Consider the following 16,791-nt stretch of genomic DNA (forward strand, 5'->3'; position numbering starts at 1 on the left):
TAGCATGTGAAATGAGTGCAATTGTGCGGTAGTTGGAGCATTCTTTGGCACTGCCCTTCTTTGGGATTGGGATGTAGACTGATCTTCTCCAATCCTCTGGCCACTGCTGAGTTTTCCAAACTTGCTGGCATATTGAGTGTAGCACCTTAATAGCATCATCTTTTAAAATTTTAAATAGTTCAGCTGGAATACCATCACTTCCACTGGCCTTGTTATTTGCAGTGCTTTCTAAGGCCCATTTGACTTCACTCTCCAGGATGTCTGGCTCAAGGTCAGCAACCCCACTACCTGGTATATACTCTTGTCACCTCTTCTTGATGTCTTCTGCTTCTGTTAGGTCCTTACCACTTTTGTCCTTTATCATGGTAAGCTTTGTATGAAATGTTCCTTTCATATCTCCAATTTTCTTGAACAGATCTCTGGTTCTTCCCATTCTGTTGTTTTCCTCTATTTCTTTGCATTGCTCGTTTAAGAAGGCCTTCTTGTCTCTCTTTGCTTTTTTTTTTTTGAAATCTGCATTCAATTTCCTGTATCTTTCACTACCTCACATTTTGCTTGCCTTCTCTCCCCCGCTATTTGTAAGGCCTCGTTGGACAGCCACTTTGCTTTCTTGCATTTTTTTTTCATTGGGATGGTCCTGCTCAGAGTAAACCCACTGAAATTAATTAACACAACTATCTTAGCTCTAATAACTTTCATGGGTCTACTGAATACTGGTCATTGACTGTAACAATAAAGATTTGATTTGATTTGATTTATGGGTCTGGGTAGGACTACAGTGGACCCTCGGTTTTCGAACGTAATCCATTCCAGAAGACCATTCGAATTCCAAAACCGAAACTCAGTATGGAAGCCTCAAAACGGAAAACTCAATATGGAAGCAGCATTTCCGGTTCAACTTCTGAGGCACGTCTGAAAACCGAAGCATTTACTTCTGGGTTTACGGTGTTCAAAACCGAAATGTTCGTCAACGAAGACATTCGAAAACCAAGGTACCACTGTAGCTTTGAATACAACCTTCAGGGGGAAACCATCTCTAACAAAGTGTGCCAACCAAAAACCCTTCCGGCTGGGTTCACCTGTGGCTCAGACTCTTCCCCTTCCAGCTCTTTGAACAGGTCTTCCGCACCGAACTTCAAGATGGCCGTCAGCTCCTCTTTGTTGAAGGGGTTTGTGCTGAAAGGGAACAAAAAGGAAGTGGACGTTGGACCTAGTGGAGGGCAGCATCTCAAGGAAGGCTGATATACACCCAAGAGAGACTAGTTAGTTTGGATCTGCAGTCCTCAAGAGAACCTGTCCCCACCCTCTCTCATCCCCCTTACTTGGATCTGCCAGAGTTGTTGTCCAGAACAGTTCGACCAGTGGTGTCCATGCGCTGTATCACCAGATGGTCTAATACCATCTTCTTCTTGGCTCTTTCGATAATCTCTTCTTCCACCGTCCCCTTGGTAACCAATCGATAAATATTCACCTGCGGGGGGGGGGGGGGATACAGATAAAAGCTCCATTTTCCAGAGTCAGATACCGGTTCCTCTATTACCCCAGAGCATGAAAGCCAACAAAAGCTTTTCTTTCTCCCGTAAACACAACATCTTTTAACTGAAGATGACAAAGACTGAACCTGAGGGGTCCTTCTGCATGATGAGCTACTACTTTGCCCCTGACTCCTGCCCTGCAAGCCAGAGGAGGTGCCACACGTAAACAGCTTAGAGGTTTTGTTTCCCCTTAATGTCTTACGACTGTGGCTGCTTCTAAAGTAGAGGTCTGAACCAACTGTGGAAATACCTCTCTACAAAGGCTCCCGTCTGTACCATACATTTAAACCACTATGATACCACTTTAAATGGTTATGGCTTCCCTCAAAGTATCCTGGGAAGTGTAGTTTGGTAAGGGTGCTGAGAGTAGTTGGGAGACCCCCTACTCCAGGGATGGCCAAACTTGGCCCTCCAGCTGTTTTGGGACTACAACTCCCATCATCCCTAGCTAACAGGACCAGTGGTCAGGGATGATGGGAATTGTAGTCCCAAAACAGCTGGAGGGCCAAGTTTGGCCATGCCTGCCCTATTCCCTTTACAGAGCTACAATTCCAGGGAGGTTTAACAATCAAGCCCTCTTCCCAGAAAACTCTGGGAATATAGCTCTGGGAGAGAAATAGGGGGGTCTCCCAACAAACTTATTAGATGATTTTCAAATGTTTATTATTATTATTATTATTGGTCTTCATATTGTTTTTAAAATACCAATAAAAAACTTCTCCATGAATCTGTCTGATCCTCTTTTAAACTTTTAGATGTCTGCCACCCTGGGCACCCTTGGAAGAAAGGACGGGACAGAAATTCAGTGATAGCAATGAATAACAGCGTCTTATTAAACCTCTAAAAAAACAAAAAAAGGATTCCATGACTGAAATTGGGCAGAAAATATCCCTTTCTCCTGGTGTTACCTCAAATTCTATCTTTCCGTCTCCCTCTCCACCTACGGAATGAAGAAAATAACTGGCACAGAACTAAGAGGTAACTGTCATGTCCGAAGAAAAACAACCCTGGAAAACGGCCTGCAGGAACTTTGTGGGCGTTCCAGAATCTTAGGGGCTGCTGCCACCCATCCATGGCTGCAACATGAGAACTTCGGCTCTTTCTCTGACCTGCTTCTTCTGCCCTATCCGGTGAGCCCGGGCCTGAGCCTGCAAGTCATTCTGAGGGTTCCAGTCCGAGTCGAAAATGACCACCGTGTCAGCAGAGGCCAAGTTAATCCCCAAGCCACCAGCTCGCGTGGACAGGAGGAAGCAGAAGTCCTGAGGAGAAGAAAAAGGGGCCTCAGCGCTAAGGACATGAATCCCTGAGGCATTCCAAAGAAGTGATATGCAATACAATAACCACATAGACACACATATTCCTTTGGAGGGAAAACCTTTGAGGAACTAGAGGGAAGATTTCTGCACAGAGATGTTTCTGATAAGAGGCTGAAAAAAAGATCTGGTAGGCTAGCCAGGGACAAAGCATGGATAGAAAGGAAAAGTTTCAATCCCCAGAAAAACTTTTTGCAGAATGTTTGCAACAATATCCCCTTTCTTTTTTTAATTTTTTTAATTCAGTTTTACAATATACATTTGAATTTAAACATTAATCATAATAATAAGATTTCCTGAACCCTTAGGCTTCCCTTCATCCCTCCATGATTTCCACTGTCAAACTTTTTTTTATTGCATCTTATAGTTTCTCCATTTATCTTAAAAATCCATTTTTACATTAGAAGTGTTACTATAATCCTGCCAAAGTTTTTAGTCGTTTACAGTGTTCTCTTCAATAACTTATAAATTGCCCCCATTCCTTGTTAAAGTTTCTATCTTCCTGGTTTCTGATATTCCCGGTCATTTTCGCCATTTCGGTGTAATCCACCCTCTTTATCAGCGACGAATGGCTGATAAAGATGATAAACACGACATGCCCTTTCTTGTGGTACTCGCTGCCTCCCCTCAGAAGACCTCGCCAGCTGCTGCCCTCCCTCTGAATGGGCAGGTCACAATGATCATTACCTCTGAGCCGTCAGCATTGAAGTGATCCAGCGCCTGCTTTCGGATCTCGCCTTTGATTGAGCCGTCCAGGCGCTGCAAAGAACAACAGTGATTGAATCAAAGGACACTGGTGGAATCACTGCTTTTACACACTTACACACACTCACACAAAAACAAACAATACCCTGGGTACTGCTGCAGTGGATGGTTCAGAAACTCAAATCCCTGTCCAGCTTCTACCAGCTTGGAGCAAGGCAACACTTTAAAAATAACAGTGATTAAAAATAACCTTGTTGCCGCAGGGGACGGTGCCTGGGAAGCCTCAACAGGCACCAGGTGCCTCCGCAGCTCCCATTACAAGCCCTGAGCCAGGAACTGCTTGTGGAAGCGCTTATTTAAAAAAAAAAAAATGCATGAGGAGGCATAAGACACAAGAGGCCACGTGGAAAGGGGAAAGCTCAGTGGCAGATTTCAGTGCAGAGGGTCCCATAAGGATATAAGAAGAGCCCTTCTGGATCAGGCAAATGGCCCATCTAGTCCACCATCCTGTTCTTACAGAGGCCAACCAGATGGCTGTGGGAAGCAGGACCCAAGGCCAAGAGAACTCTCCGCCCTGTGGCTTCTGATATGCAGAAGCAGAGAACAGCTCTTGCAATTAGTAGTCATTGATAGCCTTCTCCTCCATGCATTTGTCCAATCCTCTTTTAAAGCCATCCGATCACTGCCTCCAGTGGGAGTGAGTTCCATAGTTTGATGATGTGCTTGAATGACTTTCTTCTATGCACCCTGAATATTCCATCATTCAGCTTCACTGGATGAAGTCCCATGCCAAACCAGCAAATGTACTTTTGCTGGGCTGAGATGTGCCCCCTGAACACTGTAAGGACTAGAAACTTGCTCGCTTTAAAATAAAAGCCGAGATTCTCAGGAAACCGAACTACACTGTCTCTGTATGCCCACAGTATCTTAACATCAAAGGGAAGTCCTCTGCAGACTTATGTGTGATGCATAAGGAGTACGTGGGTTCTTTGGGGAGGATGGATGATGTATAAATTCAATAATAAAAATACAAAATGCATCATCCCCTCTTTTTCTTCCCATGCCCCTTTGGTTTCCACGTCTGAAGCTTATCTAAGACCGTCTCCTTTGAACCAAGCAAGCCAGCAGCTCGTGCCTGTTTCACCCCAGCAGCCTCACCTGGAAAGGGTAGTGCATGATGGCCAGATACTCTGCCAAGATGTCCAGCATTCTCACCATCTGGGAGAAGATGAGGACTCGGTTGCCCCTCTCGCGCAGCCTGCTCAGGAGTTTGTCCAGGAGGATGAGCTTCCCGCTGCTCCTGATTAAAGACTGAAGGGGACATGGTGGTCATTTGCAAATGGCGCTTCCAACCTGGACTGAGCCCTACAAATCAGGAAGATCCCTCGTTTGAATCTCGCCTAGCCAGCCGTGAACTGACATAGGGGGATTTAGGCAAGCCGATCTGTCTTAGCCTCAGTGTCTCCATCTGTAATATGGGTGACAATGCTGCTGGCTTAACTTACAACAGGGGTGGAGAACTTAAGAGCCAGGGGCCAAGTATGACCCTCTAAGATAATCTATCTGGCCCTTAGGACTTGCTCCAGGCCACAGACCTCACATATCCTGCTCAAGTACTTCTGCATGGCCGGAAAGCATTCTTGCACTGTGATTCTGTTTGCCTGGGTGAAGAAATTAGGTGTGAAGCAACCTCTGGGTCATGTGGGGCTACTGGAATGTAGCCTAACAGAGCCTTACGGAGCTCTCCCATGGATTACAGCTAGACAATACATGTGAAGGATTTCAAACACTTAAAACTGCTATACAAGTGTTACACATTTGTACACATTTAACACAGCAGATGTCCAGAAGCAGTGTGCAATGGGGAATATAAGAAGGGCCTACTGGATCAGGCCAATGGGCCATTTTGTCCAGCATCCTGTTCTCAGATTGCCTGTGGGAAACCGTCAACCAGGATTCAAGTGCAAGAACACTCTCTCCACCTGTGGTAAGAAGCATGACGGCCAAGCATCGCCGCTATGGCTAGTACCACTGATAAGTCTACTCCTCCATGGATTTGCCCAGTCCTCTCTTAAAGCCATCCAAGTTGGTGACCATGCTGTGGGAGGGAGTTCCACAGTTTAACTATATGCTGCATATTGTATAAACATCTATCATGTTGCCTCTTACTTGTCTTTTAGCTGGAAAAAAAAAGTCCCAAATGCGACTATCTTTCCTCATAGTGGAAAGTTGCTCCATGCCCTTGACCATTTGGTTTCCCCTTTTCTGACCCTTCTCCAACTCTGCAAGACCTTGCTGCAGTGAAGCGGCTGTGCAGCAGCATTCTGAATGCAGCCGCACCACAGGCTTATGTAACCAGCACATGGGCCAATGTGCTCCCTCCTTGCTGTCCCCCTCCCTCCCTCCCTCCCTCCACGTTACCCACCAGCAGCAGCTCCTGCCTGTTCTCCCTCTCATTCTCCTCGGGGGCCTTGATCAGATAGCAGTGGTTGCAACACTTCTTCAGCTCCATCACGATGTTCAGGAAGCCGGACGTGCTCCCGCGCGTGCCTTTAGAGAGCGCTTTGTAGTTGCGTGTTAAAATCCACCTGCAGAGCAAGCCGGGAACGGGGCGTCAGGAGACATGAACTCCCAACTGTGTTACTTCCAAGGCTGGCTAGTAAGGGGACTTGGGGAGACGATCCTAACCAAGTGGGTGTGCTGCAAGTTCACAGAGACTGAGCACAAGGGAAGTAAGGCATTCATATGTGAGCATGGGTCCTGAATTCAGCCACAATTGTAGCAATCATGCTCAAAGCAAAAGTACAAAAGATAATATTTAGGAGGAAAACCCTCAAGGTATTTGAGGTGGCGGAAGGGCCCTACAAATGAGAACTATGAAAACAGAGAAAGTGCCACGACCACAGAAATTTGATGGGAGGATAAAAGGGGGGCAGGGGAGAAGGGAATATCCTGGACGAGGGTGTGGCTGACCGGGCAAACTCCATACTGCTGCATTTTGCAGCAGATTTCACTTATAACTATGAAAGGCATTCCCTGCTTCCTAATGGTCCTGGAATTTAAGGACAATGCAGCTTTTGCCACTTGCAATTTAAACAGCCTGACGTTACGCAAACCCCGTGTCTTCTAGAAAGCGGAGGGCCTCATTGGTTCTGAATTAAAACTCAGAGGCCACTTGTAAAGCTGAAAGGGTGTTTGTGCTTCTGTCAACGGCTGCCCTTCAGACAGTTTGAACCACAGGTGGCTGAAGCTGGTGGAACTTGTGGCCCAAACATATAGAGGGTGACCAGGCTGGCAAAGAGGATGCCAGGAGCAAAAACTACTAGTGTTGGAGGAACCTGCCTCCTGTGCCCTTACACGAGTCACTGGCCCAGATAGGACTCTGGCAGTGACTCATGCAGAGATGCAACAGGGAACCTCCTGCGGGAAGCTAATGCTACTCTATCTTTGCATCAGGAGGGAAACAAATACTCCAAATCACATGCAGAGATGGGGAATGGATAAATCACACAGAGATACATCAGGCAACCTCTTCGGGTTGTGGGGAGATATTGGGGTTCACAGGGGCCTTTATCTAATAAACTTATTCCCCATGGTGCATTGAGGCGTACTGAGAATCTTTCTTACAGCACAGCCTCTGGGAAGTCCTGGCCATGACACCAGGCACCTACTTGTAATACTGTTTCTGCAAGGCAGACATCTCAACCCGCAGGATCTGTTCCACTTTGGCAGGGAGGGACTTCTCCACGTCCTTCTTCACTCTGCGCAAGAGGAATGGCTCCAAGACTTTGTGGAGGCTCTGGTAGCCGTTCTCGCGCCCTTTCCCATGGTCGTCTTCAAAATCTTCCCACAACTCAAACCTGACAGTGAAAACAGGGCACAAAAAAGGGATGGTGAAGATGAGCTAGCAGGACTCCCTCTTCCTCCTCTTTCTGACCCACCCACCCTCAAAAAATATCAAAGGCTACCCAAATTCTACACTAGTTTGCAGGTTCAGAACAGAATTGCTTTCAAAACCATCTGCAGCAGATTCTCACTTTGTGTTGGCAAGGAAGGAAAGAGGCTGCAGGGTGAAGATGAAAGGGGCAGGTGCCGGGCATCCTCCCCGAGTCTGCACACTCACATATATGCACACTTGTACTCACAGGCACACACACTTGGATTCACACTCACCTGGGAACATGCTCACACACACACCCATGTCCATGCATGCATTCACACTCAGCCACAAACTCCTATGCCATTTTCTGTGCTTGGAAGAACTGGAGCTCTGTTGAGTACATTTGCATCTCTCTCTTTTTTTATCTTATTCTCTATTTTTCTTCTGCTGCTAATCATGGGGGGCAAGGGGCAAGGAGCTCTGTACAGAGCTCCCTGCCCAGCCACTGGCAATGTCCTTTCAAGCCAACTCTTTCTGTATTAAGGACTAGAAGCATGCAAGTACGTTTACGAGCACAATTCAAAGTATTGGTGCTGACCTTTAAAGCCCTAAACGGCCTCGGTCCAGTATATCTGAAGGAGCATCTCCACCCCCATCATTCTGCCCAGACACTGGGGTCCAGCGCCGAAGGCCTTCTGGCAGTTCCCTCACTACAAGAAGCTGAGTTACAGGGAACCAGGCAGAGGGCCTTCTTGGTAGTGGCACCCACCCTGTGGAACACCCTCCCACCAGATGTCAAAGAGAACAACAACTACCAGACTTTTAGAAGACATCTGAAGGCAGTCGTGTTTAGGGAAGCTTTTAAGGTTTGATGCATTACTGTATTTTAATATTTTGTTGGAAGCCGCCCAGAGTGGCTGGGGAAGCCCAGCCAGATGGACGGGGTATAAATAATGAGAAAATTATTATTATTACTATTATTATTATTATTTTCACTTTTGACCATAGAGTCTAGAAGCCCTTTCCAAAAAAGGAACAAAGGAAGGAAGGCTTAAGAGACTGCTCAGAATACCTATCCCTGCACTTTTGGTGGCTCCCTCTGCAACATCTCATAACACCCCCACAGCTTCTTCCAAACTCTCATGCTCCTACCGCTCTGCGCCCTTTGTGCTCCATTTGCCCTGGGGGCAGGTGTAACTTTTGATGCATAGTAAGGAGGCTTACTTCTCCGGCATGATAAAATGCAGCAGGGACCAGAGCTCTTTGAGAGAATTCTGAAGGGGCGTCCCAGTGATGAGCAGCCGGTGGTTCGACTTGAAGTCGATCAACGTCTTGTACAGCAAGGAGTCGTCGTTCTTCAAGCGATGCGCTTCGTCCACACCCAAGAAGGCCCAGTTAATGCTCCCCAGAACGGTCTAGAGAAACACATCAACAAGGTCTTTTTCAAACCTACTAGCTCTTCTGGCAAGCTCTTTTCTACATCTGCCAAAGGAACTCTGCACAGAAAATCGCAGGCCCCATCTCCATTTAAAGTACTATGATACCACTTTAAACAGCCACAGCTTCCCCCAAAGAATCATGGGAGCTGTAGTTCGTGCTGAGAATTGTGAGGCAACCCCTACTATCCTCACAGAGCTACAATTTCCAGAACGGTTTGACCATCAGTCACTCTTCCTGACTGTTTAAAGGGATAGGATACTGCTTTATAATGCAGGTGGGGCCAGTGTGTTGCAGAAGTTTCTGGGGGAAGTTCTAGGCTACACACTCTGCCCACATACCAACAGCAGTTCTATCCTGCTCTGAACTGTCTACTCTGACTGGTAGCAGCTCCTTGTAGTCTTGGGCAGAAGGAGAACTTTCCCATCCCCTGCAACAAGCTTGTTGCAGGAATTGAGCTGGGGATTTTCTGCACGTAACTCATCTGCTCTGCCGCTGAGACCTGGCCCCCTTCCCATTTCAGGGAAGCTGGATACCCTCAAGCACATGAGCACTCTCTCCCCTTCCAGCATATTCAGAACTGTAACTGCCTCAGACGGCAGCAGCAGAGCAGAGCCATCGTGGCTGGCTGCCTTATCCTCCATGTCTGAATGGCAACTTCAGAGCAGGGCAAAACTTAAGTGCTGTGTCTCTGGGAGCAAGGAGGAGATCTATGGCTACCTCATGGTGCCTTGAGGGACACAAAGCAAGCAAGCCGCTTTTTACAGAGGGTCCTTGGCCCCCCAAGTATTGCAACCCAGGAAGGAGCTGCATGGAGAGAAGGAAGCTGCGTTAACAAGTCAGAGTCCCTTGTGGCCCAGAAGACCCGGGTTAAAATCCTTGCTCCGCAATTCATTTAACATGCCCTGTTTTTAAGCTGAAGATGTACCATTGAACACAGACGTTTTGCAAGAGGAGAGCCAATGAAAACAAGGAGGAGGTTCTTGTCACCAGTGGTATACAAAGGAGTGCCCATTTCCAAGGAGAAAGACAACAGTCCTGCCCTTGTCTATGCAATCACCTTGTCCTTCAGGAGAATCTCATATGTTGTGATGAGTACGTTGAACTTCAACCGCTTGGTCTGCGCATGGATCCACTCATACTCACGGATCTGAGGAGGAGGCAAAAGTTCAAGCATGAGCTTTATTGGCAAGGCACGTTCTTAGACGGAGGTCTTTGCTAGCTCTACCCAGAGAGGCCAAGGATTGGACCTGGGATGCAATGCAGCTGCTCCATCAGTGTGAAAGGAAAGCAGTGCTAGCATGATACCGAATTGGCCTGAATATAAGCCACGCTTTTTTTCTTCCAAATTCCAACTGTGAAGTTAAAGTGCAGCTTAAATTCGTGACCTTACAAAAATGGGCTTTTATGATATCACTGCTGAAACAGACATACGGTAAAACGGAACAAAAAAAAATGCTTTATTGCCGGTTTGTGAGCTTGAGACTGTTGTGAAATTAACCCGTAGGGTTTTCTTCTACATTTGCCCTTTACGGGTATGAGTGCCTGCGGAACTGTAGCAATTGAATAGCGATTTGCGAGTTTAGCGATCGTACGATAACTTTTGCAGGTTTGCAAGATCAAAGGCTTAAAATTGGCTCGGAGTTACAATTCTACCAACCACAGCAATTTTCAGCCTGTAACCCAATTTTAAGGGAGCGGCTTATATTCAGGTTGTTGTCTTTCCCCCCGCCCCCCCCTTGAATTTTAAAGGTGCAGCTTATTTGCGGGTGTGGCTTATATTCAGGCCAATACGGTAGTGAGGAAAACTAATGCAATATTCCCCACATTTGAATGTATGCCAAGATTTCTAGTGGGGCTTCAGCACTTTCTTACAAATAAGAAGAATACAAATAAGGAGAAAAGAGAAATAATGATTGCACAGTCAATATAGGCTTGCCCTGGGGAGGACGATTCAACATTCACTTTGCATTACTACTTCTTTAGAAAAGCCAAACACATTGACATGAAACAGTTTGTAGTTTTTACAAAAGTAATTATCTGTTCAATGCACTGCCAGCCCAGTCCTTCAGGAATGCTGAGTTTTTTTTGACCCTGTGTTTGCAAAACCCACCCCGAGATACGCTCCCATTTGCACGTTCTGTGTTAACCCAGCTTCTTGGGCTGTAGCTTACAGCGTTCCTGCTCATCTGATCTCCGATATAGACGACCACATTGATCTCCGGGGCCCAGATCTCAAACTCCCTCTGCCATGAGGTCAGCGTTGACAAGGGCACCACGATCACGAAGGGGCCGTACAGCTGGTGCTGATGAAAGAGGTAGGAGAGGAAAGAGATGGTCTGGATGGTCTTCCCTAAGCCCATCTCATCTGCCAGGATGACGCTGTTGCTCCTGAAAGGACACAGGAGAAGAGAGGAGGAAACGATCAATGCCCACGACTCACTGGTCAGCTCACATTTCCAACGCATTTCTCGTATAAGCCAGAAGGTTTATACTTCTTCTTCATGCATGCCATCCTAATCAAAACATTGTCCTCCTTATTTTCCTCTTTTAATTCAGATTTACCATTTTCGTGGAAAATACAGAAAGGGTTTTTTGTTTTAACCCAACTCTGCAGAAACGTTTTGACGAGGACAACATCGTGTGGATACCACAAGAATCTTGCACACATGAGTAGCAGCGTAAAAGAATCCGAAATAAATCCACCAACTGGTTCCTATTGACGAAGCCAATAGCCAGAGGAGCCATTTCTTGCTTTCCAAGAAAGGGAAAGTGGGAGGGAAGAGATTTTAGCAGGGTCATGGTGAGGCTTCCAAGACCTCCACAAAGTTATATTAAAGATTGCATTGCATTGCAAAAATGCAAAGTACCTTAAGAACATTCTTTGGGAATAGCCTGCGTTTCTCATCAGATGAAACAGTATATTACTATTACAGATTTGGGGGAAGAGGGCATCTCCCTTTAAGAGCATGTCTCATGCTTACTTTAAAAAAAACAAACTTTTAACAACTATATAATGTTCTCAGCAAAGGTCAAAGTCTCCTTTTCTTTTCTTTTTTAAGAAAACAGATTTGCACATTTGGCAGGTACTTCTAGTTCATTTGTTAATTGCTTTTTTATCCAAACGATCCTGCAAAGAGCTCAGGAAACGGCAGACACTTCCCATCCACCTCCAACAATTATATCCAAAAAAACCCCAACTCTGCTCAGTGGGCAACTATTTAAAAAAATTAAATGGGCCCCAGTCACTGAATATACAATATACAGCAGTAGATTTTTCAGAAATGTAATCACAAAGGAAGCTGACTATCTAGCTCAGCATTTGTCTACATCAGGGGTGGGGGATCTTTTTCAGCTGGAGGGCCACACTCCTTCATAGCTAACCTCCCAGGTCCGCATGCCAGGGGCACAACAAAAGGTGAAGTTAAGTGGACCATAGGCATGGATAGGAACACATCCCAAATCTGGGCTTTGGGCTGTAACTCTGTGACAAAGCATTTGCTCTGCATGCAGAAGGTCCCAAGTTAAATCCATGCCATTTTCAGATACGGCTGGGAAAGACATACACACACTGTTCTGAAACCCCCAGAGAGATGCTGCCAGTCAGTGTAGACAACGTTGAGCTAAATGGACCAAAGGCCTGACTTAGGATAAAGCAGCCCCCCCCCCCCCCCGTTCTGATGACAACAGAGGATGCCTGTGATTTGCAGGTGAACCACCACCACCAGCCCAGGTTGAACAACACTGGGCAAAGCCAAGGAAAAGGGTCCCGAAAAGCTTGGATTCACTCTCAAGTTCAAACCCGATCATCCCTCCAGCCAACTTCCTTTCACCTACTTGCACCACGAGTGAGCCAACCAATTGAGGCCTTCCAGCTGGTAGTCTCGGAGCTCCAGGTTCTCACCACCAATGTAAGCTGGCTGTTTCTTCAAGGCAACGAATCGAGGCCTCTGCTTCAGCACCTGGGAAGGCAAGATAATCGACTCTTGGTCAACTGAATAAAACTGAAGGGTTTGAAAGTTGGAAAGGGCAACCAGGTTCTCCGTGCAGGTTCTCCAAGTCTTGGTGCTGACCTTTAAAGCCCTAAACAGCCTCGGTCCAGTATACCTGAAGGAGCGTCTCCACCCAGACTGAGATCCAACACTGAGGGCCTTCTGGCGGTTCCCTCACTGCGAGAAGTGAAGCTACAGGGAACCAGGCAGAGGGCCTTCTTGGTAGTCGCGCCCCCCTGTGGAACGCCCTCCCATTAGTTGTCAAAGAAATTAACAACTATATGACTTTTAGAAGCAATCTGAAGGCAGCCCTGTTTAGGGAAGCTTTTAATATTCGATGAATTATTGTATTTTAATATTTTGTTGGAAGCCGCCAAGAGTGGATGGGAAAACCCAGTCAGATGGGTGGGGTATAAATAATAATAATTATTATTGTTGTTATTGTTGTTGTTGTTATTACAAAGAGTGCATCACATAGATGAAAGGTTCACCAACATTTACGAAGGAAAGCATATGGTTTTTCCAGCTGGCGACTATCCGCTGGAGAGAAATCAAATCTATTTTATGTGTGTGTGGACAAAACAAAGTCCAGAGAGGTAAAGGAAAAGCAGACAAACCTTGCAATCCCTGGTGGGCATCGTTTTGGAGTTGTTCCTACTGTTGAAGCTGTCAATGCAGTGCTGGAATTTTTTGCTTATCAAGGCCTCATCCTCCCAGCTGCAATCTGCGTACGAAAGCCCCATCCACTTGCAAAGGTATTCGGGATCAGTGGAGGAGGATTTGCGGTTGTGAGCTACAGGTGTTGAAACAAAACAACAAAACAGGAAAGGCCTGGTGTCATCTTTGACAGGTGCTACCCTACACGAGGCCCCTTCTAAAAAAACTGGCGACGTTTGTTTCAGTGAAGCCATTAAAAGCGTTAAAAGTTACCTGGAAATTCAGACCCGGGGATTGCCGATTTGCTCGTCTTCACAGCTGCGTATCAAGAACAGAACAGCACCAATAAATACAGCGATGTAGAACTGTGAAGACCATCAAAAGAATGTAAGAAGGGCCCTGAAGATGGACCAGGCCAAAGGGGGCCCATCTGGTCCAGCACCCTGTCCTCACAGTGGCTAAAAGCATCCACTGGATGCTCAGAAGCAGGACTCTAGTGCAAGAGCACTCTCTCCCCACCTGCGACTCTGGTAACTAGCATTCAGTGGCATACGTGGGGCGAACACAGAGCTCTGGACTCACCAATCACTCTCTCCACTATCTGGTACTGTTTGTTCAACTCGGAAGCCAGCTCTTGCTGGCAGTTATAGTATTCCACATCTTCGGGAGTCACCTTTGCCAGCCTGTGCAGGAAAGAGACAGATAAAGGCCCTTTGCAGAGTGAGTGCAGGTAAAAGCTAGAACAGGAGGCTGCCAATGTGCTGCCCTGAGGTGCCCACAAAAGGTCTCCAAACCTAACTCCTCAAAAATCCACAATGTGAAAGAGACTGTTTGCTCTTCCTGCTCAGTTCCTGTTTGCACTGGCTCAAGTCTCTCTTACACTGAACACACACTCTTAAACGTGACCATGTTTCTACTGGGTGCCAAAACTGAACGTCCACCCTCTCTCCTATTCTAAACAGAGAAGAGGAGCTTCTTTCTGTAAGAGCAGTGGCTGACAATAGGTGCCTTTCCTCCTCACCGATGAGTGTGTTTGATTTGGTAGTCTTGCACCATTTTGTATCCTTCTCTCTTTTTCTGCTCTTTCAGATGTGGCAGCCATCTTGTGTTATGCCATGGCCCCAGAGGAGCCATGTTGCATTATGCCACACCCCTACGGAAGCCATCTTGCATTGTGCCATGCCCCCAACAACAGCCATTTTGTGTTATGCCACACACCCCGTGGCTGCCATCTTGTGACTGGCACCCCCTTAAAACTCCAAATGTGGACATTGGCCCCCAAAGGTTGGCGACCCTTGAGAGCCAGAGCATCTGAGCGCTATCCTGCCCAAACTATTCCATGAAGATTTTAAAGCCACTTGAAAAGCTGAAGCAGGTTTCAATCAAGAGCAGCGTTCAGAGCCCCAATTTCATATCTGGAAGCGGGGAGGATGTTACACCTACTTCAGGCGTGACACTGAGAGTTGATCCCACAATTCCTCCAAGGGAGCTCACAGCGACATGCAGGCTCCCTGCCCTCCATTTTATCCTCATGTAACAGCCCTGTGAGAAGGGACGCGGGTGGTGCTGTGGGTTAAACCACAGAGCCTAGGACTTGCTGATCAGAATCCCCGCAAAGGGGTGAACTCCCGTTGCTCGGTCCCTGCTCCTGCCAACCTAGCAGTTTGAAAGCACGTCAAAGTGCAAGTAGATAAATAGGTACCGCTCCGGCAGGAAGGTAAACAGCATTTCCGTGTGCTGCTCTGGTTTGCCAGATGCGGCTTAGTCATGCTGGTCACATGACCCGGAGGCTGTATGCCAGCTCCCTCAGCCAATAAAGCGAGATGAGCGCCGCAACCCCAGAGTCGGTCACAACTGGACCTAATGGTCAGGGATCCCTTTACCTTTACCTTTAAAACCCCTGTGAAGCTAAATTAAACCAAGGGATCGTGACTGGGCCAAGGTCACTCAGAGAGCTTCACAGCCAAGTGGGGATTTGAACCCTGGTTTCCCAGGTCCTAGTCAAACATTCTAACCACTACACCAACATGGAAGTGGTGTGGGAGCTCGCTCCGTGTGGCTAGACCTGCATCCTGCTTCATGCAAGTGTCCTTCCTAGGGAAGAGGACCCCTGAATACAGAGGAGACGTACCACTGCTTGATCTCATCCTCTTTCTTCTTGAAGTTCTCCAGCTTCTTCAGCCCTTTGACCTTCTGCTGCTGCAGGGAATCTTCGCTCTCCCACGTGCTGTGGATGTACGACCAGCCTTTCCATTTAATCAGGTACTGGAGCTCCCCTTCCTCCTTCTCAGGATCAAAGTCGGCACAAGGGTCCCCGTTTGCTTCTGTCGCGTAGACAGTGGTGGAAGCGCCAGTGGCTGTCAAAGAGACAGCAGAAGTTAATCAACGTTAGGAAGAGCCCACCAGATCAGGGCAATGGCCCATCTTTGTCCTGCATCCTGTTTTCTCAGGAGTCAACTCAGATCCCTGTGGGGAACCAGCAAGCAGGATGCAGCACAAAAGCACTCTTCCCCCACCAACCCCTTTGGTTTGCAACATCTGGCTCCAACCAGAGCGTAGCCGTTGGCTAGTAGCCACAGAAAGCCTTGTCCTCTGTGCATTTGCCCAATCCACTTCCTAAGCCGTCCAAGTTGGTGGCCATCACGGCCTCCTGCAGAAGCGAGTTTTGCAGTGAGAAAACTTCAAACCTGCAAAAATGCTTGGGAACTCCCTCCCATTAAATACCAGACGGGCGCCTTCTCTGTTGTCTGTTTGGCCCCTTCTAAAATCATCCCAATTTGGTATCTGTCTTTTCGCAGCCAACTGAAGCCTCTGTTTTTTTGGCCAGACATTCCAGCATATTGAACAGCTGGTTTTAAGTTTTTTGTTTTATAATTCAGTTGGTTAAATGGCACTGCTGTTTTTTGCATTTATGTTGTTTTATTGCTGAACGCTATTGCATGGGGGGCTTTTTTTTTCTATCTGTACCTGTGCATCACCCTGTCGGGAGTTGACCAAGTTTAGTTAAATATACCAAGTGAGACCACTGGCACAAGGCAGGTGCCCCCTGCTTATAGACACTCACCTCCTTTCTTGCCCACCCTGCTGTCTATCACTTTCTCGATGGTCTCGCTGTTATCCTGCTGTTCCTCAGTCCCTTCTCCTGTCATTTCAATCAGGTCATCCGAGTCCGTCTCAAAGTCATCGTCTTCCTTATAACTTCGGGCAGGACCAAAAAGGCAACAGCATAAGTCTCTTTCTATATATATATATATATATATATATATAAAAAC

General features: G+C 47.0%; 1 protein-coding gene across 8 annotated transcripts in view; it reads right to left on the bottom strand.

Annotated features, from left to right (window-relative positions):
- Positions 1–16,791, bottom strand: part of CHD2 (chromodomain helicase DNA binding protein 2) — a 64,279-nt gene that overhangs the window by 18,885 nt on the left and 28,603 nt on the right. For all 8 annotated transcript variants that reach the window (XM_083713042.1, XM_083713041.1, XM_083713043.1 and 5 more), the window contains 16 exons: positions 16,584–16,717; positions 15,651–15,876; positions 14,102–14,202; positions 13,793–13,837; positions 13,480–13,655; positions 12,708–12,832; positions 11,045–11,261; positions 9,931–10,020; positions 8,658–8,848; positions 7,225–7,413; positions 5,979–6,141; positions 4,712–4,864; positions 3,536–3,607; positions 2,645–2,794; positions 1,323–1,471; positions 1,080–1,176 (listed from right to left, as the gene is read on the bottom strand). In XM_083713042.1, coding sequence (XP_083569168.1) covers positions 1,080–1,176; positions 1,323–1,471; positions 2,645–2,794; positions 3,536–3,607; positions 4,712–4,864; positions 5,979–6,141; positions 7,225–7,413; positions 8,658–8,848; positions 9,931–10,020; positions 11,045–11,261; positions 12,708–12,832; positions 13,480–13,655; positions 13,793–13,837; positions 14,102–14,202; positions 15,651–15,876; positions 16,584–16,717 — 2,278 coding nt within the window. The remainder of the gene's footprint in view (positions 1–1,079; positions 1,177–1,322; positions 1,472–2,644; positions 2,795–3,535; positions 3,608–4,711; positions 4,865–5,978; positions 6,142–7,224; positions 7,414–8,657; positions 8,849–9,930; positions 10,021–11,044; positions 11,262–12,707; positions 12,833–13,479; positions 13,656–13,792; positions 13,838–14,101; positions 14,203–15,650; positions 15,877–16,583; positions 16,718–16,791) is intronic.

Source organism: Podarcis gaigeae, assembly GCF_964106915.1.
Source record: "Podarcis gaigeae genome assembly, chromosome: 14".
Lineage (NCBI taxonomy): Eukaryota > Metazoa > Chordata > Lepidosauria > Squamata > Lacertidae > Podarcis > Podarcis gaigeae.